General features: G+C 34.8%; 1 protein-coding gene across 1 annotated transcript; it reads right to left on the bottom strand.

The window, feature by feature from the left end:
• Positions 1-565: 565 nt before the first annotated feature.
• Positions 566-19,810, bottom strand: LOC121369496 (F-box/WD repeat-containing protein 11-like). Its single transcript, XM_041494604.1, has 14 exons — positions 19,748-19,810; positions 17,246-18,374; positions 15,995-16,060; positions 15,027-15,171; positions 13,510-13,670; positions 12,829-12,919; positions 11,876-11,940; positions 11,088-11,213; positions 10,437-10,526; positions 9,853-9,941; positions 6,186-6,264; positions 4,621-4,814; positions 3,550-3,607; positions 566-1,142 (listed from the first exon to the last, which is right to left on the bottom strand). Exons 2-14 carry the CDS (start codon positions 18,368-18,370, stop codon positions 999-1,001), a joined length of 2,433 nt encoding a protein of 810 aa, XP_041350538.1. The 5' UTR covers positions 18,371-18,374; positions 19,748-19,810; the 3' UTR covers positions 566-998.
• Positions 19,811-21,305: the final 1,495 nt, after the last annotated feature.

Genomic DNA, 21,305 nt, shown 5'->3' with positions numbered 1-21,305 from the left:
TTTATCTATAGCTGGGAAAATTTTACATTAATTTTAAATAATTTAAAGTATACACTATAGTCCGTCCCATCATTCTATAAAGATGTTTTTTGTAAATAATTTCAGCTTGGTTTATTATAAGAAGAAAAGTAAAAGTGTTTTGGAAGGAAAAAAATCCCAACTATTTTTGTGTGCAATTTACAAATCAATCGGCTCAGAAATAAATAACTTGTAGTAAATTACATAGTATGAAAAAAGGCGTTCCCTGTGGAATGCCCTTTCAGCTGATGCTAGCTTCCATAAGCATTTTAAACAGCTAACATTAGCAAAAAATATAGATTAAAAGCAAAATTATGTATGGGTTTATAGCAATAATTCAATTAAAACCCAAAATGTTAACTGGTGGGACAACAATGAAGCTGGCTGAACAAAGTACTTGTCAAAGCAAATTAAATGCATATTTTCATCCAATGTTTTGTTGGACCATTTAGTTGGTCAAATGTCTTTAAAGATTACATGTTTTCCACTGGAACTGAAATGAAAGATTAAATGAACTAAATTTGAAAGAAAACAAAAAGCATCAAAATATAGTTTTGCTGCTTACAAAATATTTATTATTAAAAATAGAATTTTTTTTTTTTTATCCATTATCAAAATTGTTGACCTTTTCAACTTACCTCATCTAGAAGACATATCAGTAAATATGCATTTTTACAAACATTTTTGTGACCTCAAACTTTATTTATTTACCCATATGTTACTAAACAGTTTCTTTAGAAGGGTAAGCATAATCATTGCAGGCTCCCCAAAAAGTGTCACTGTAACAATAAACAACGGGGAGACAACTCCCAGATGACCAAACATGGTGATCAAGTCACAACACTTCAACAAAAACAATCCATATAAATTGCATTGTGACGATCAAAACATTTCAACGCTTCTCAGTATCAAATATTACAGTATCAAAACTAGTAAGTACACTTGCAATGCTGTCAGCTCTTCAATAAAACTCAGTGTTTCTAACAACAACTGAAATCCCACAGTTTGACGGTTTTGTCGTAGGATCCCGACACAATGATGAAGTCGTTGAACTGTAGACACGTGACGCCGTCTTTATGGTTTTGAAGTGTGACTAGTCTCTGACATGTTTCCAGATTCCAAACCTTCAACATTAAATAATTTACAGTTATCAATTAATAATAATTTTTAAAATAATAAAATATAAGAAGCACTGAAGTCCGAACCAAATTGGAGAAAACTTGAGGTGTTTTCTCTTTTATAGATACATCACCTGTCCTCATAACTAGTGCATATTCCCTACGATTAGTAGACTGGTTCGAACATCCCAACAGCAAATGGGATGGCTTAGATTCTTCCACTGTGTACCTCTTCCTGTTCCGGTTACGTGACTATAACTTCCTTCTTTTTCCTTCGCTTCTAGCACTAGTTATGAGAACAAGTGATGTTGAAAAGAAATGTTTAACAACTACGATAAATTACTCTGCTTCCCTTAATTACCATTAGATTTTCTCCACTTTTTGTCCAACCATAAATCATGAAAAAAACATTACAGTGACATGGATTCCACATATTAGACTGAAACCATACCACCTATATCGACTTTGTTAACATCTCCTAGGACAAAATACATGCAATTTTTCACCGTCTGCCATTTTGATTTTTTGTGAAATACTCTTCAAGGGGGTGGAAGCCTCCTAAGTATGTGACATAATTAATCTGATGTCATGATGAGTGCATTATACCGTAGCGCATGTCATGACGTTGTTAGATTACATCATATCGACCCACCTCTTTTGAAGAGTATTCCACAAACAAACAAAATACCAGACGGCAGAAAACTGCATGCATTTTACCCTATGCAATCTCAGCGAAGTCGATAACGGTGACATGGTTACAGTCTCGTAGGTAGAATCTGTGTCATTGTAATGGGGTTTTTTCACGATTTGTGTCTAGACAAAATCTAACGGTAATTAAAGGTAGGAGAGTAATCTATCGTAGTTGTTAACAATTTGGTTCAGACTTTAGATAGAGATTCAAAGAATCAAACACTATTTTTCCAAATGTCCATTGTCTCAACATACAGCCCTGACCATGTATTACAGTTTTGTCATTCAGATTGTAAGTAATTATGAAAAGTTCAAATTAGACGTTAACCAAACATCACTTAGCTTTATAGGCTCGAGGGGTGCATTTGAAAGCCCAGCTTGCTGACACCTACACCAAGCATGTAGAAACATGTTTACTTGAAATTATTACATAATGAAATTATTACATAATGAAAATATATATGTATTCTTATTGGTCAAAAACCAGTCACATGACTGTCCGTAAAGTGATATTGCCCTGAGACGGTCTCACCGGTCCATCAAAAGTGATATTGCCCTGACCAATTACAATAAAGATTAGACAAAATTCTATCCAATAAACAAGTAGATAACGTAATGCAACGTCAACTGCTAATTCTAATGTAAACAAGCACAAACTTGTGAAAAAACTTTTTGCTGTCCTTCAGTAAAAAGATAACATCTTTAGTCATACCGAGTTTAATTCCGCAAATACGACAAAAACAAGGTCAGTAATCGTCAAATTGTGTATAGAATATATCGCAGATTTAGAAACGTACATGATACCTTAAAATGCAGTTGGAATCGGCACTCTCAGGATGTTATGTTACAAATAAAAAATGCATTTGAAGGTAATTGGTAACTGTTAGTATAAATGTATGTTCAGATTTATCACATTTTGTGTTTTATTTTGCTATTAATATGATTTTGGCGCTCTTGCTGGTTATAATGTCTCGAATTAGATTTTTTGTCTTGGTAATGTTTCAACTGTTTATTTCCGCATTCCTCTGCGTGTCATACAACGTCATAGGATTATGTGACGTCACTAAATCCCATCAGTTTTAACGCATTGCGGGAAATTATAAGCGTTGGCGTATTTCCATTCTGATAAACAAAGCAGGAATGTACGAGTCTCATGGATGAGATTATGTAATAAAACAATTATTGACCACATTGGCCTCGGTCAATATCAATTTCTTCGGTCCATAAAACATGATATTGCCCATAATGACGGTCAATAATTGAAAAGTACTTCATTTTTATGCCTCACAATTTTTGTGCAAAATAAAACCCAGTATGTTCACAGATTTTATTTTTGTGCATTCTTCACTGAACTATAAACTAAATAAACATGTATTTCGCAATAATAGCATTAACATTTACCAACTGAGCTAGATTCCACCTTCACCAAATATGAAAAACATCTATTGACATCTAGGATAGTAGTCAGTTTAATAGATAGAAGAAAGTAAAGTTTGTTTTGTTTAACGACACCACTAGAGCACATTGATTTATTAATCAATGGCTATAGGATGTGAAACATATGGTTATTTTGACAGTCATAGAATTGAAACCCGCTACATGTTTCCATTAGTAGTAGGATCTTTTATATGCACCATCCCACAGACAAGATAGCACAGGCCTTTGCCATACCAGTCATGGTGCACTAGCTAGAGCATGTAGAAGAAATAGTCTGGCTATTTACCTTGATTGTCTTGTCATCAGCTGCACTAACCAGCCTCCACCCATCAGCTTGGAGACACCTGTAAAACAGCGTGTATTATCACTTTAGTACAAATCACTAACACTGACCGAATTACTACAAACAATGTTCATGAAACCATTCTAAGCCTCGCGGATTGTGGACTACCTTCTGGCAAAGAATTATTCATAAAAACATTCTAGTGGTTGCAAGCCTCTAAACACTTTGCTAGTATAGCTAGTGGATTTGGTAACCAGTTTGTTATTACACAGCAGAAATATAAACAGGTGTCTCTCCAGAGGCATATGACGTAGGGGGCCACTATGCCTTAGGTGTGTAAGTAAGTGCTTTGGTATCATGTAAGGGCCTTATGTGACAATCAACTGTTGGTTGTAACAACTTTTAAAATGTTACAGTATACAGGAATTCACACTTCTAATATGTGCTTCATACTTAATTAGGTTCAAGGCCCTCAGCACCCTTTCGTTTAACAACAGTCGATTACTAATTGTCATAGACAACAAAGCTGGCACTTGCATTTGCATTAAACTGATAGTGAAAATGTAAGCTCCTTAAAAATACCCTAGGGAAAGGTGTGATAAATATTTTATAAACCACTGGTATAGCCAGGGGAACATGAGGTCATGCAACACCCCCCACCCAATCACAATTCCTTTTTGTTTCCCCACAACTTTTTGTAATTAAAATTGCCTGTTGTTCCAAAACCAGCCCCAATGCGGATCCCCCTCCCAGCCTCCAATATGGAATCATTGTCAACACTGATGTGAACATCATACTGACTGTACAACCTCCATGTGGCACCCTGCAGCCTTCCAGTCAATGGTGCTATTTATTTCAACTTATTTTCATGCTTATATCCAATTAAGGTTCAAGCATGCTGTCCTGGGAACACACCTCAGCTATCCGGGTTATTTATGCAGGACAGTGGGTTAGTTGTTAATGGTTAGTGACAATGGTGTTAACACCAGCCGCAATGTGGATCCCCCTCTCACCCCACAATATGAAATCCTGGTAAATCTGCACTGTCAACACTGACGTAAACATCATACTGACCGAACAACTCCTGTGTGGCCCTCCGCAGCCTTCCAGTCAATGGTGTTAACACACTCGCCCGTGTGAATGTCCCAGAACTTGAGGTTACAGTCGAGAGACCCACTGACAATCCGCGTTGAGTCAAACTGCAGACAGGTCACTGCGTCCTGGTGACCCGTCAGAGTTCTAATACACACGCCCTCGTAATTCCACACCTACACAGGAATGGAAAGGAATATTTGTTTAATAACACCTCAGCACATTTATCCTATGGCTATTTGATGTCCAACATATGGAACAAAATATTTGCTTAACGACACCTCAGTACCATTAAACTATGGGTACTTGTTGTTTAATATATGGTTATTTCACCTCCAGGTCAGAAATAAAAGGAAGAAAATGGTTTATTTCACGAAGCACTCAACACATTTTATTTACGGTTATATGGCGTCGGACATATGGTTATTGATATTGAGATATTGAGGGAGGAAACCTGCTATCACCACTTCATGGGCTACTCTTTTCGATTAGCAGCAAGGGACCTTTTATATGCACCTTTTATATGACAGGATAGCACATACCACGGCTTTGATGTACCAGTCATGATACAATGGATGGAGCGAGAAATAGCCCAATGGGCCTACTAATGGGGTTCGATCCTAGACTAACCATGCATCAAGCGATTGCTAGAAATAAAAGGAAACCTGCTGCTGCCATTAAGTTGAAGTTTTATTTAATGATAACACTAATTGATTAATCATTGGCTAATGGATGTCAAACACTTGGTAAAATTTAACATTTAGTCTTAGAGGAAACCCACAATATTTTTCCATGAGCAGGAAGGGATCTTTTATATGAAGTTTCTTACTGACAGGACAGCACATACCAAGGCCATTGATATTCCAGTCATGGACCTGAAATGACACTGTCTCACGTCAGGTCTATTAACCTACAGTAGACAGGAAGTAAGATCTAAGCCAATCCAATTGTACAGGCACTTCCAGTTTAATAAGCATTCTGAGAGTGCTGCTGAAGCAATACATCTCCCCTAACGGACATGCTTAGTTCAAAAAGTTTGTTTTGTTTAACGACACCACTAGAGCACATTAATTGATTAATTAATCATCGGCTATTGGATGTCAAACGCGTAATTCTGACACGTTATTATCAGAGGAAACCCACTACATTTTTCCTAATGCAGCAAGGGATATTTTATATGCAGTTTGCCACAGACAGGAAAGCACATACCATGGCCTTTGACTGGTTGGCACCTAAGTTCAAGGGCAATAACTGTCAAAAATGGGTAAATCACTGTACATGATATAGCTAAACACAAAATATCAGCTCAATATCTTGAGGCATTGTATAAAAAAATAAAAAATAAAAATCCTGAAAACTATAATATATGAGGGGCAGATGGACAGACAGACAAAAAGACAGAGACAGCAGGACAAACACAAAACCTATAATTCCTTCCAGTTGGACCGGAAAGGGATTAATAAAGTAAACAGAACAAGGAGATATTTATCACACAATCTAGGTGATGGTAGACCTCAGTAAAGCACTGAGTTATTTACGCTACTCACTTTAATGGTGTTGTCACAAGAACCGGACACGATCTTCGTCTCGTTGAAATGAACACATAGCACTGCCGCTTGGTGCCCTCTGAAAATGACAAAATAAGGTTTTTTTCACAAATAAATCTATGAAAGATGCATATAAAAGATCCCTTGCTGCTAATCGAAAGAGAGTAGCCCATGTAGTGGCGACAGCGGGTTTCCTCTCTCAATATCTGTGTGGTCCTTAACCATATGTCCGACGCCATATAACCGTAAATAAAGTTGTGTTGAGTGCGTCGCTAAATAAAAGATTTCTTTCTTTCATTTAATCATACGTGGAAAAATATAATCCTCTTTATGAGTTATGATGTCAGGCGTATTTATGAATTGTTCATCCCCAGAGGGTTGGACAGATTTATCCAGCACTGTGCAAAAGCTGCCTAATTCAGTCCAGTGTGCAAGAAAATTATGACATTATGGAAAATGGGATGCAAAGATACCACACCATGACACGGATGAAAGAAAATGATTTATGGTTTTCCAACTATACGTATTGTAGTATTTGTAATCATAATAATTGTTGTATAAAAGTAATGAATTTAATATAAAATCCTTTTGCTACACTATACAATTTTATAAAAGATTTGACTTATAGAGCAATAAGTTTAAAAAATAACAATAACATTTAAAAAAATAATAATTCAAGCTTTTGTAGATTATATTAAGACATAATTCTCACTTTAACTATTGATGTTCTTGAGTACAGGTAGTACTAAACTAAATAACTTCCGGCTGGGTCAAAGTTCGAGGTGCACCGAACTTTTGATAGAGAAGTGAACACCACAAGTCCTGTGATTGGTTATAAATGTGAGTGTGTTGGTTGTAAAAATTAATAGTTTCATCTGGGTAAAAAAAATGTGCAATTTTATTTCATCTAGTACCAATGTGTCAAGTAGCCGTGTGCTTGAAACATGTAAAAAAAAGTACTTGAATTTTGTGCCAAACTAGGGTAGTCATAGACGCTACCCGTTATCTCAGAAACGAGCAGCTTGACCCCCATTTTTTTCTGATTCACTTTAAGTGTAAGGGGTGGGTAGTATTTATATCCGTGGCGTTTGTCGGTTGATACGTTGCAGGTAGGAGTTTTAGCCACATATGTTACTATTGTCGTCTATGGGATTTGATTTGGTAGTATACACCCTATAGCACATATTCAGTGCATAATAAAAAATATTATGATTTTGTCATTTTATTTAATTAAACTATACTGGTTGATTAATTAGCCATCACTCGATCATGCAAGTTCACAATGACCTTGACCTTGACAATAATCTCTGTACATGGCTCTGAATGGAGTTTGAATCAAAGTTAGCACAGAAGAAAAGTTGGTTTTGGCCTATAATTCATACTGTAAAGATTTCAATAATTTCTTTTTACATGGAATTTGACTTGCCATATACAACTGCTCTTAAATATGGTATTATATATAGGCAACCTGAACTAAGATTTTAATAGCAATTTATTTTTATATTAAAAATAGCATGTGCCAATAGTGGGTTAATGTCTTTAGTTTCCATTAACATTGTTAATTTTTTATGTATGAAATTCTGAAAACTCAAATTTGTAAAGAAGTTGATTTTTATTGTCATTTTGACATATTTATAGGGTGCTAAGTTATATTTTAGACAAATTTGTAGTTTTATGCAAAATTTAAAGTAAATTTGAAGAAAAACTTCACCAAAAACATAATTAAATTTGTTGTCACTATTGTGCCTTCTGTTCTTATTTGTACATATCAATAAGGTTGTTAAACATATACTTAGATCTCCAGATAAAAAATGTTTCTTAATAATCACTTAGTTAGCTCCCATGAAAAGCATTTTGAGTTTATACTAGATTCAGAACCAATTTTTTCAGATTTGATTATCTGCCTTGGATTAAGTTGATAATTTATTTTACTGTTAAAGCTGTATTACCTAATGTTACTAGCTAAATAAAATGCTGGATTACAGATTGTAGGAATACATCTAATGTACATATTATAATATGTATTCATCCGGATTAGAAAATAATGCAAGAAAATAGATGTTCGGGTAATTTTGTCATTTAAAAATAGTTTTTTTCAGTAATTAATCAAAAATAAATGTGTTAAAGCTGCATGATTATTCCAGATATCACAACTATTAAAACCTCCAACTACAGTAGGCTATAAATAAAATATAGTCAGGAATATTGGTGGCTGCCAATAGTTTTGATGGTTTATTATGAAAATCAGCATGGCCGATGGGTTTGAAATTCCCACACCTGGTAACTTGAAGACACCCACACCCAGCATACAGGATTTCCTCCCAACACTAATGTTCAGGACATTAAGTCATTACTTCATACAGGTACAGTCATGTTTGTGTTTCCTTCCTCAGACAGTGTATTTTTTTAATACTGATATTTCTTTGATGTGCCTGTTAAGGTCTTCATAATCTAGGGGTCAATCAAGTGCATGTGTTTTAATGGAATTCTTTAAAGGGGTAGAGGTACTCTGACTATTTTTGTTGTCTCTACATATATACCTGAGTACACACACCCAACTGAAAGTAAATATCTTCAGGAGTTTTATTTTAAAACATTTTGTTGTTTAATATGACATATTGCATTTGTACAAAACTATATGCAATATATATGCTTTTTGAGGTGTACATTATATTGGGTTGCACTGTAGAAACAACAGTTTCAGTGAGGTTGTCAGTTTATGTCAGAATACACCAGATCCTGGTTGTCATAAAGACACATAGCTGGACACTTTTTGAAAAATGTATGTTATCAGTATAGGTAGTACTAAACCAAATAACTTCCTGCTGGGTCAAGTTCGAGGTGCACCGAACTTTTGATAGAGAAGTAAACACCACAAGTCCTGTGATTGGTTATAAATGTGAGTGTGTTGGTTGTAAAAAATAATAGTTTCATCTAGGTAAAAAAAATGTGCAATTTTATTTCATCTAGTACCAATGTGTCAAGTAGCCTTGTGCTTGAAACATGTATGGGGTACCTGTAAAAAAAAGTACTCGAATTTTTTGCGAAACTAGGGTAGTCATAGACGCTACCCGTTATCTCAGAAACGAGCAGCTTGACCCACATTTTTTTCTGATTCACTTTAAGTGTAAGGGGTGGTAGTATTTATATCCGTGGCGTTTATGTCGGTTGATACGTTGCAGGTAGGAGTTTTAGCCACATATGTTACTATTGTCGTCTATGGGATTTGATTTGGTAGTATACACCCTACAGAGGTGCAGAAAGTGCTCGCCCGCTCACTAAATACGAGTAAAAATTCTCTCAGATGAGTTGAAAAAAGCAACTATCAGTCCAACGGGCGATATCTGTCTTTTTCTAAATGACGGTATTTTGGTTTCATTTTATATATTTTTAATTTTGTAAATCTATATGAAAGCACTGTAAAAAAATTGTCTTATTAGAACATTTCAAAAAATATATATATATCATTTGATGTGAAGACGGTGCATATTATAATATTATTAACATTAATATATTGTTTTATAGGCTGGCGGACTAGTATAAATTCTGGCATGCTAGTAAATGTTAGTTGGTTCTAGTTCTGCAATATTTTTCATTTCTACAAAAATACTTATCTGGATACTTGCCATTACAGACATAACTATTTTAACATACTCAGTGGGTGTACCTGAGAGTCATGCGACAGTTTCCTGTTCGTAAATCCCACAACTTTAGAGTTTTGTCATACGATCCACTTATCACCTTGTCGTCATCCACCTGTAGATTATAAACAACAAAGTTACAAAATATCTCAATTGGCTGACACAACTTAATATTTACAAGTAGTATTACCTAGTTCAGGGGGACATAATTGTTATAATACTACTAGTAGAACAAGCATTCTGAAAGTACTGCTTAAGCAATACATGTCCCCTATCGGGCCAAACACATTTTTGTATCTCCTAATTTCAAGGGCCATAACTCTGTAAAAAAAAAAGAGGGTAAATTACCATGAAAGTTAAACTTGATCCGTAACAGTATAAAGCTATCAAAAAAAATTATCTGAATATTCAGGCATTGAAAACTGTAAAAAAAAAAACCACCCACATTTTCATTTTTTTTTTTATAATTATTGTTAAACAATTTAACTTTGTTGGTACAGTGCACTGCATGTGTTTGTTTGTCTGTCTGTGTCCAATCATTAAGAATCTACTTTCAATCCTCACACTACATGTGCACATATATGTACATGTCCTATCTCTAAGCACGTACCTTCAAACAGCGAACTGTATGTGTGTGACCTATCATTGTCACCTTACAGGCAATACTTGACCAGCTATCCTGGGTTGAAAGATCCCACACCTGAAGAAAACAAACAGCTTGGATTATATATACACACATACTGAAAGTGGCTGGTATTGTCTACCCTTTTGTATTTAGTGATGAATATAATTCTAGTTAAATTAACTGTCCTTCATAAATGAAAAAGTGAAATAGTAAAATCTGAATAGAACTACTGGTCACTATTTATCATTAAAGTGTGGAGCTATCATCCACAAAAACTAATATTTTTAGAATTTTTTATCATCTTATAAATCAAACCAGGACTACCTCTCGGGGAGCAGAAAATTTTGCCAAATTATTTATTAAATTCCAAAAATTGCAGAACTCATGGTTACTTTCCAACAGGATATCAATTGATACATGAAATTATTTTTTTAATTAAAACAGAATTCACCAACTGTTTTTAAAATTCACAACTGCCAAATTTAATGTGACAGAGTTAGCCCTGCAAGTCCTTGAGTTACTAAAAAAGATTTTGAGAGAAAAAAACCTTGATCTACAGATGAAGATATGCAATGAAAATGCTGTCTTGCAACAGTGTTAAAACACTGATAATACAGTTAGTGTAATAGCTATTACCTTAATGGTTCTGTCACTGGATCCACTAACTAGTCTGTTCCCCTCCAGGTGGAGACACCGTACAGTATTGCTATGACCAACCAATGTCTGAACAGACCACGGAGCGTTAGTTCGGATATTCCAAACCTAAACAATCAATAATATGCTTATTCTTCAACAACAATCATTGTGTATAATGTTCATGTTATTATTCTGGGCATGTCCTAAACACTAGAAATAATTATTTGAGTGACTCAGGAATGAAAAATTTAAAATGTGTCAGGTAATCCTATTGATGTTCTAATTATCAATTCCCAACACTTTGTAACCCATGTACAGCTTACCACACAATTTATCAAATTTACAAGACCTATTAATTTTTATTATTAAAACATCTCACAAATACACTAATTAATCATTAATTATACTGAACCTTGCATGTGGATCTTATATTTGACTGATTCCAGTGTATTTTGGTGATTTTATTTGTTCAATTTCCCAGTATTCTTAACAGATGTTCTAAACTTATTTACATGCCTGTTAATTTTAGTAAAAAAGCAAACTGAATTGATAAACTTCACCTAAAATTTATCACTGTGTAAATCTACAAAAATAAATGAATTCAGAAACAACTTTATAATAAATATATAATTAAAGACCAAACAAAAATGTTACAGGATAACTTGTTAATGCCAAAATAATAGGAACTATATAGTATTACAATCAATTAAAAAAATCATGAAGTACAAAATGTTTTTGTAAAAAAGAGAGTTAGTCAGATTATCTGGCCATTGATTCTGTTTGTTTACCTTAATAGTTTTATCTGATGAACCACTAACAATCCGAGTATCATCAAACTGAACACAGGAAATACCTGAAAGTTAAACAAACCACAAAAACACCATTACCACACAAATAATTACCAAAATGACAATCAACTGTAAAATGCATCAGTTTAAAAATTGGAAGACTAATGTTGCAGTAAAATTGCAAGATGAATAAAAAGTTAAAATGTAACAAAATTCATCCACTACCTTGGTTTACAATGACTGCGGGTGTCAAGTTGAAAAACTACAAGTCAAAACTGTTTCTGTATATAATATAAAGTTAAACTAAAATAGACAATAATACTGCTGTCAGTAATTTAAATAAATATTTCAACTTGACAAAACTGAGTTGATACAATTGCAAAAGTACTCCTTATAAAACCTTGTCAGACTCTGATATCAGAAGTTCACCAATCTTGAAAAAAAGAAAGAAAGATCAGTTATTAATATTATTATAATTATAATTTTATCCTGCAACCACTGTTTTGATTGACAGAATATGATGACAGATAAAGCAGTCATATCCTGCTAATTCATATCCTTCTATTAGCAGGATATCACTTTTGACATCATTCATGTGACGTCACATGCATAGCTACATTATAAAATCCCTCATTTGACCTCTAGGTCATTGTACAATGTGGCTGAAATAACAGAAATAATATCTTTTGCCCTTACTTTTTATGGTCTGCAGGATAAAGATAATAACTAGTTAATGACGTCAAATATCTTCTTTATCCTGTTCTGGCCGAATGCGGAATTTCCCATTCTTACCATCACAGGATAAAGATAATAACTAGTTAATGACGTCAAATATCTTCTTTATCCTGTTCTGGCCGAATGCAGAATTTCCCATTCTTACCATCACAGGATAAAGCAGATATCTGACAACATTAACTAGTTATTCTATCTTTTTAATTGTTTAAGTCTGCTACCTTGAGTGTGACCTTCAAACGTCCTCACAGTACATCTCCCTCGAAGCCAGTTATTCCGGAGTCGAAACCTTTCAGCAAACACATTTTTCCACTGCAAGGAAACATAAAGAAAACTATAAAAGTTTGTTATTTTCTTGAGTACTTAACCTGACCTCTCACCTATGTGCATTCTCCACACACCCCTCCGGCTTTTGGACTGACACAAACATCACCTTTAGAACACCTAATTCTCTGAAAATAACTAGTGTGCCGGTATTTTAAATTGTGATTCATTATTGAAGCAATATAAAAACAAAATAAAATTCACTAATGAAGACAAGGTGTTGCATTTTTCACTTCCTAGACTTGACATGCAAGAAATTGAAAACTAGTGCAGGGAACATTTTGTTCAGTATCGCATCGCATTTCACTACGCAAGACTAGAAATAATGCTAATCAAGATTTTGAAAACAAAATGTTCCCTATTGGGGCCTAATCAACTAAACTCTTGCAATTTTGCAATCTTGCAGTGTGGTGTAAACCGACTTACGAAGACGATGCCATGATGCTTAAGACAGCTTTGTGATTTAGGCCCAAAGTTATTTTAGTATTTTAATGATCGATCACATGCTTATGTTGAACAAAATTAAAATCCCTATTTTAGACGATGATGTTAACAACAACTCAGTCTGTACTACTCACTTGTATACTGCCTTCCAGTGACATGTGACTGATTACTTGTTTATGTTCCGCAGCCTTCGATAGACGCCATTTTTGCTGACAACAAAACCGTCGCCATAGTGATGGATCGCCAGCCAACAGTTGCCACATTTTGCATACTTGTGATGCTCTACACAAACTCACTGTAGAAAAAAGAATAATAAAATAATTTTCACACCAACTTCAGATGATGACCCCTATGATCATCATCTTAAGTTCGTGTGAAAATTATTCCCCATGAACATTTACTTCAGTATTGCACTGTGATTCACTAGGCAGATATTGTTACACAATTTTAATATGCTAAACCGTAGTTGTTAAACTGTGAGTGATAGGGTTGTGCACTCCTCAGCTCAATACTTTAAAAGTGCCCTGAAAATCCAGTGTGAATGCCAGTCTTCGCCATAATCAGTCTACTGAAATGGTGCTAGGCAAGCAATCTATTAAATTTATTATTTCAAGGTGAACAATTTGCCACTCTTCTAAAACTGTCCAGACGAGTGTGGACGAGAGCGAGAATGATCACTCACCTCTCCTGACAAAGGCTGAGTACAATACATGTTCTCTAAGACAGGCTTTCTGCCAGAGGTTGAAATGGGTATATGGCGTCAAACCCACATTTTTTGGCACATGTTTTTTTTTTTAAAGTTAACCAGGGCTTCTAGAATGTTTATAAAATCCACTAGCCGTGGGATCAGTGATTTAAAACATTTACTAGCCACGATTAAAAATTCACTAGCCGTGGGATCAGTGATTTAAAACATTTACTAGCCACGATTAAAAATTCACTAGCCATGGGATCAGTGATTTAAAACATTTACTAGCCACGATTAAAAATTCACTAGCCATGGGATCAGTGATTTAAAACATTTACTAGCCACGATTAAAAATTCACTAGCCATGGGATCAGTGATTTAAAACATTTACTAGCCATGATTAAAAATTCACTAGCCCTACTTTACTGTAAGTTAATACAATTTTACAAAATAATAGTAATAATCAAATATGTCACCTAAAGAGGGAGATAGAGCTTAACAACACTAACATTGGGGGTTGGGATGGGGTCAGTATATTCATATTTACAAAACATACTTAACTGCAACATTTGACTTTAAAAATTCACTAGCCGTCGGGCATGACAATAGTAGTTATTTACTAGCCCAACATTGCATATCACTAGCCATGGGAGTAGGGCTACCATAATCTAGAAGCCCTGAGTTTACTTTTTGATGAAATTAATTACTCGTCATCACTGTATGATTTTCTTAACCCTAACCCTAAACGTAACCCATTTTCTTTCTGGGGGAGGCCCCCATATCCCGTTGACTGTGGTTGCATTCAATTCCATGGCATCACACCAAACAAAATTTTCTGGCAAAAACACTGTTACGGGTATGAAGGATGAGGGAGATTAACATTTTGGTTAACTGGGTGTTTCTGACGAAGACCACTTATGTGTCAAGCACAGATGAACTGACCATCATGAAAACAAAACTGACCGGGATCTAAATAATCCATAATTTTGGCAGCGAGAGTGGCTGGAAGCCACGTGACAATGTCCTGACAGTTCGGAGGGCAGCCGCGATGCAAGTTGGCCTCCATCTTCACAGACAGGAGGTGAATCTGAGGCAAATCACAACCATTCTGAAATACATACATACAAAAATACAGCTCTTGTAATACATCAAATATTATAACCCAACATGCATTTGTACAATTATTATTCGTAAAAACAAATTTGCGAATTTATCAATGTATAACAATTACAAATTGTATAAAATTTAGTTCAAAATTCACATAAAAAGCTTTTTAACGTCCTTTCCATGATCATTTTACATACTGCATGCCATTTCGTATAATATATTACTAACATCACTTTCTGCAATTTATCCATCTTTCAGTAATATCAACCAATTAAAAACCAGTAAATTACATTACAACAAAAAGTTTGTAATGATATATAGAAATGTTTTACTTGCATGATCAAACACAGGGATAGCTCTGCCACTCGTCAAATTCGCCAATTGCGAATTTTATGAACAGTTGGTGAATTTTATTTTAATTTGGCAAAAACAATTAGTGTAATAATTGATATTTTGTTGGAAAATAGCTATAAGTTTCACATTTTTGAGATTATTTGGCAAAATTTTCTGACCACCCAGAGCTAGCCCGTAAACATTATAATTGTAACTAGTATAGCTTCTTTTCCCTGTGAGTCATTTGATTAGTTTTAAATTTAAGTGATAACTAACAACCCTGTCTGGATTAAATATTCCAATAAAACCTGTTTTATTTAGTGGTATTGTTTTTATTAAAAATACTCTAAATCCTCTTAATTTAAATTAATACTACTCTACTGTATCGTGACAACACATCGGCCCTTCCATGTTATTTGATAGTATAAATAATTGTTATGATGCTAAAAGAGTGTAAAAGACTAAAGGTGTTGGTTTCAAAATAAACATACCAAGAGACTTTTGAGAAGAATGTTCTTCTGCTCATCATTAAAATCGGTAAACCATCTCATGATTGTCTGAAAAATAACATAACATGTGAGATACTACATCAGGAGCCAATTTCACAAAACATTGTACATAATTATTTACATCTGTGACTAGTTGATAAACAGGTCATACGTTTGCAGTGTTTGGCATCTATTTCACGCAGAAAATTAAATCATTACGGAAAGTAGAGCATTTTATGAATAAAAGAAAATGAAATAAGTTTACTTAAAAACTATATTTGTTGTTATAGTAATAAGAATTGTTGTTTAGTCGTAAATTTATGTTTACGTGCAAAACTAGGCTTACAATGTTTTATGAAACTGGGCCCAGTTCAAAATTTAGCAATAATCATATACTATTACTAGTAAGTGTCATAAATATTTAAAGGCATTTCAAAATTGCTAGCATGGTCATTGTGATAACCAAATTTAAAACCTCGATAAATTACAACTACATGAATATATATCATAAACAACTGAACTTATCAATCTAATTAACGAAAACAATAACATTTGTTTGATGACACCTCAGCATCTTTGCTACAGCTACAACAGAGGCTGCCAGTTGTACCAACACCCAAGTCCAATAGAGGGTGGGACATAGCCCAGTGGTAAAGTGTTCGATTGATGCGCGGTCGGTCTGGGATCAATCCCCATCTGTGGGTTCATTGGGCTATTTCTCGCTCCGGCCAGTGCACCACGACCAGTATACCAAAGGCTGTGGTATGTGTTATCCTGTCTGTGGGATGGTGCATATAAAAGATCCCTTGCTGCTGATCGAAAAGAGTAGCCCATAAAGTGGCGACAGTGGGTTTCCTCTTTATATCTGTGTGGTCCTTAACCATATGTCTGACACCATATAACGGTAAATAAAAATGTGTTGAGTGCGTCGTTAAATAAAACATTTCCTTCCAAGTCCAATAGGCTGATTAATACCTATGATCTTTAGTGTTTTCCCTAGCTTGTATTAGCATGGTGTGGCACCATGCCTCAATAGTCTAGCGCCATCTTGCCTTAATCAGCGCCATGCTGCCCCCTTTGATTAAACAAGCCTTTTTCAGTAATTAAAAACGTTAACAGACGGATGTACAATGCCATACCATAATACGACCCATCATAGATGGACGTACATAAAAATAATTTAAGTGACTTGTAAAAATGCATTTATTTTTTAAAAATCATCCAAGAATGATTGCTTTCCATTGTAAAACTTACAATCAACTTTTCTTTGAACACAGTGGGCTTCACCCCTTCTCTATAATCCAAGACATCTTCTGTGTCGGACACGTGTACGGAATCAACTTTGACAAGCTTATTTGGTGATGCAGTCTTGCACAACACTTGAGGTAAATGCGACTTTTGGGAACACACAGATTTTACTTTGGATTTCTGCAACATGGATGCTGCATGAGGAGGGTCATCCTCACTGTCACTGGAATAATCACTGCGGCGGTACTTATAATGCTTCCCAGAATGCTTGGAAAAATGACCCCAGCAAGCAACCTCCGATGTTTTCTTGTGATCATCAGAGTGAGAGGTGGTGTCTGTGTTGACGTGATCCGGATGATCTGAAGAATGACCATTCACAAGACCACTGTAACACTGCTGAGTGTTTTTGGTATCAGACGTGAAATGCATGTTGCCACCAGAACAAAGGTCATTCGGATCGGCTGGTTGAACACATGGAATGTTTTTATCACTGCAACGCTCATCAGGAGTATCGCCAGCTGTGACCGTCGTCTCAAACGGAAAGGATTGATGTTTCCGTGAACATGGGACTGCAGGTGGTGGATTATTTTCCCCGAATGAGAATGAAATTGTTGGCATCAAGGACCGCTTGGAGGGTGGACTAAACTGTGACGAGAACGGTTCAGAGGACATTGATCTTGAAACTGGATGATGTCGGGGACTTTGAAATGCATCGACATCGTTGGAGATATTATCCGAAGAGGACGACAGAGCTGAAACATCGGCATCAAAAACATCATGGTTGACGCACATATCCTTCGTGTCGCCATAAAGAGAAGCTGGCCATAGTTGGCACGGCGTCGGATCAGACATCAACCTATGACAGAGGCCGGGTGACGTGTCACTACTGTTGAGAATGTCTGCGACATCCGAGTCGCTACCAGAAAAACATGGTGACGACGGGAGTCCCGAATCCTTGGAGTGAATTCTCTGTTTCTGTGGTATTTCATTCACATGGCTCGACACTGATAATTTTCTTCCCTGTGAATGTTCACCAACATAAGTAGGTTTTGTTTCCAAAGAACAGTTCCTTGATTTGTCTTCTGTTACTCCAAGTTCAGCATCATTCACATTATTCACACAGCCTTCCATTAATCTGAAATATGAATATTTTACATATAAAAGAATATATTTTAAATATAAAAGAAAACAACATGTAACTTTAATGGCACACAAAATGATATGTAATTAGATATATCAAAAGATTTATTAATCTAGACAATAATAATTTTTAAACATACATGTATATTATAATAGGGGACTGCAACTGTCTAAATATACATCTAAAATAATTTACCTGACAGGTGAGAAAACCAAAACGATTGTACATAACAGCTAATTTATGATGCCCACAGAAAAATAATTAAAATGATAGATTTAGCCTTAAAACACATTTCTGATGACGTTACATTCTGACATTTGATGATGAATGAATGAATGTTTAATAATATCCAGGAACTAAAAAACATTGACTATGGGGTGTCAAACAAAGGTATATATATGATGATTAATGTCAATTTAAAATTCAAAATTATTCGTAAAAATAGTGTTGCCTGCTATTAAAAAAAGAGTCACATTTATGAAAGAAGGAGAGAAGCATTACATTTATACAAAAATATTAATAATAAAATCTACTAAAGGACAAAAAAATAACTGCTATCAATATGGCAAGACCTTCAAAACAGCACATGAAGCTGTTGTAAACAAGGGGTTGGACATAGCCCCAGTACTCTGCCATTCGAGAGCTAGACAGACCTTTGAAGAGTTATAAATACTCTCTGTTTAACTAGTCCAAAGGGACATAGCAAGTGTGGTTCTTACTATGTCCGGATCTTGTTACATACCCTATATATAGCCTGTATTCAAAACTTGTGGCACCATGTTTCAACCGAAATAGTGCAACAAATGGACACACAAACCAAAAATGTATAACCTACCATACTCACAAAATCCTCAACGACAATAAATCTTCAACGACAACCTTAAAAAATATTCCTACCATATTAAATTTGCTAAGTAGAGGGAAGCAACTCGCCGTGCATGTTACGAAAAGTACTGACTTAACGTGCCCTGTCCACTACATATTTAACCAAAACATTATTGAAAAAATTAAATGGGGTGTAGTCCGGTTTCTTCCTGTAGTGTTTGTAAGTCTTGGTTCAAATTGCACTCTTAACACATAAGAATAAAAGTAAAATTATGCATATTAATTGGAATGCAGCACCACTCAACCTATCAAATAACAGACCTTTTTCTTTCTTTTTTCTGTCTTTTTCAATATTCTAGGTGGCTGCTTTTATTTACCTCAGAATGTTAACAATTTTGTTAAATTCTGGGTTAGTTGATTGTTGTTGTCAAATAAATCATCATAACCCAGATATTTGTATGTATCTATCTTACACCCTCGTAAATAAACGACTAAGTAACGTTAGATGTGCCACATATACAGTTGGTGTCGAATGAACTTACTAGAATTTATCATTATTCTTCAACCAATAGCACAAATCCCTCCATGGAGTATATACAACGACCTTGACATTTTATGCAAAACCAAAACTATGTCAGGGGAATGTTCCATTATTCTTATAGGTGAGTAAAATTTAAGTCATGTAAATAATAATACTTATTAATTTTATAAATTATTATATCATTACGATATGCTATAACATGTCAACAATGTTTTCAATCTGAAGGTAAGTATTTTGTTTTCAATTTATGAAAATAACATATTTCGTCGACAGTAATTTATATGTCAATAGGTAGGGGACCAGACAACTCGGACCCATGGACAACTCGGCCCAGACAACTCGGTAGATTGGGAACTAGTCTTTTTGAATTCATTCGATTTGTTATTCGGAGTGCTACGAACACGCGATATAATCTAATCATCAATCAGGTTTCAGATCAAAAGTTTCTGCAACTAATAAGCCACTAAATATTTATGATACTATATTGAAAAACCTGGATAATGGAAAGGACATGAAATTTGTATTCTGTAATATTACTAAAGCCTTTCATAGGGTATGGCATAAAGGTTTACATTTTTAAACTAATGAAATATGGTATCTGTGATAATCTTCTTAATTGGCTCATTAATTATCTGTCCGAAAGCAAAAAAAGAGTAAAACTTGATGGATACTTCTCAAATTGGAGGAATATCAATGCTAGAGTACCACAGGGATCTATACTTGGGTTACATATTTTCTTAATATTCATAAACGATCTAGTAGACAATGCATCTAATAAAATAAAATTATTTGCTGATGACACTTCTCTTGATTGGATTGTCAATGACCATACGTCTACAGCGGTCAATGACCATACGTCTACAGCGGAAATGCTAAATGAAAACTTAGAATCTGTATATGAGTGGTCAACTAGCTGGGGAGTTGGATTTAGTATAACTAAAACCAAATCAATGTTATTCACAAGAAAACCACATATTGATATTCCTAAGTTATATCTTAATGGAATTCCTCTTGATAATGTAATCTTCCACAAACATCTAGGGCTTACTTTAAACTCCATGGTAGATGGACAGATCATAGCAATGATACATACACTAAAGCTTGTAAACGACTTAACATTCTACATATGTTAAAATATAAATTAAATAGAAATTCCCTAACTAAATTGTATGTTGCATTTATATGACCAATCTTGGAATATGGTAATATAATTTGGGATAATTGTACAGCAGAAGAATCCAATACAATTGTGTCAGTGCAACTTGAGGCTGTCCGTATCATTACAGGACTTAGGAAAGGAACACATCCCCCGACAAACTATATCATGAACTTGGTTGGGAATCATTATATAAACGTCGCAGAAAGAGTTAATTAATTCTAGTGCATAAAGTATTTAAAGGCGAAACACCTATATATCTACTGGATGAAATAGTACCATATGTTAATCCCAATAATCGTTTCACGCTCAGAAATCAACGTCCATTCACTCCACCAAGATGTCATTCTAATTCATATGAAAACAGCTTTATTCCTAATACTTTGGAGTTATGGAATGATCT

Source organism: Gigantopelta aegis, chromosome 3 (genome assembly GCF_016097555.1).
Source record: "Gigantopelta aegis isolate Gae_Host chromosome 3, Gae_host_genome, whole genome shotgun sequence".
Taxonomy (NCBI): Eukaryota; Metazoa; Mollusca; class Gastropoda; order Neomphalida; family Peltospiridae; genus Gigantopelta; species Gigantopelta aegis.
Note: the sequence above shows the minus strand (reverse complement) of the source record. Positions and strands in the feature narration are given on the sequence as shown.

Coding starts and splice junctions, on each gene's coding strand:
- LOC121369496 (XM_041494604.1), bottom strand. CDS start 18,370: ATGGAAGGCTGTGTGAATAATGTGAATGATGCTGAACTTGGAGTAACA. Junction 11,214..11,875: donor CATCAGATAAAACTATTAAG/GTAAACAAACAG, acceptor TTGATTGTTTAG/GTTTGGAATATCCGAACTAA. Junction 6,265..9,852: donor AACTGTCGCATGACTCTCAG/GTACACCCACTG, acceptor TGTCATTTTCAG/AGGGCACCAAGCGGCAGTGC.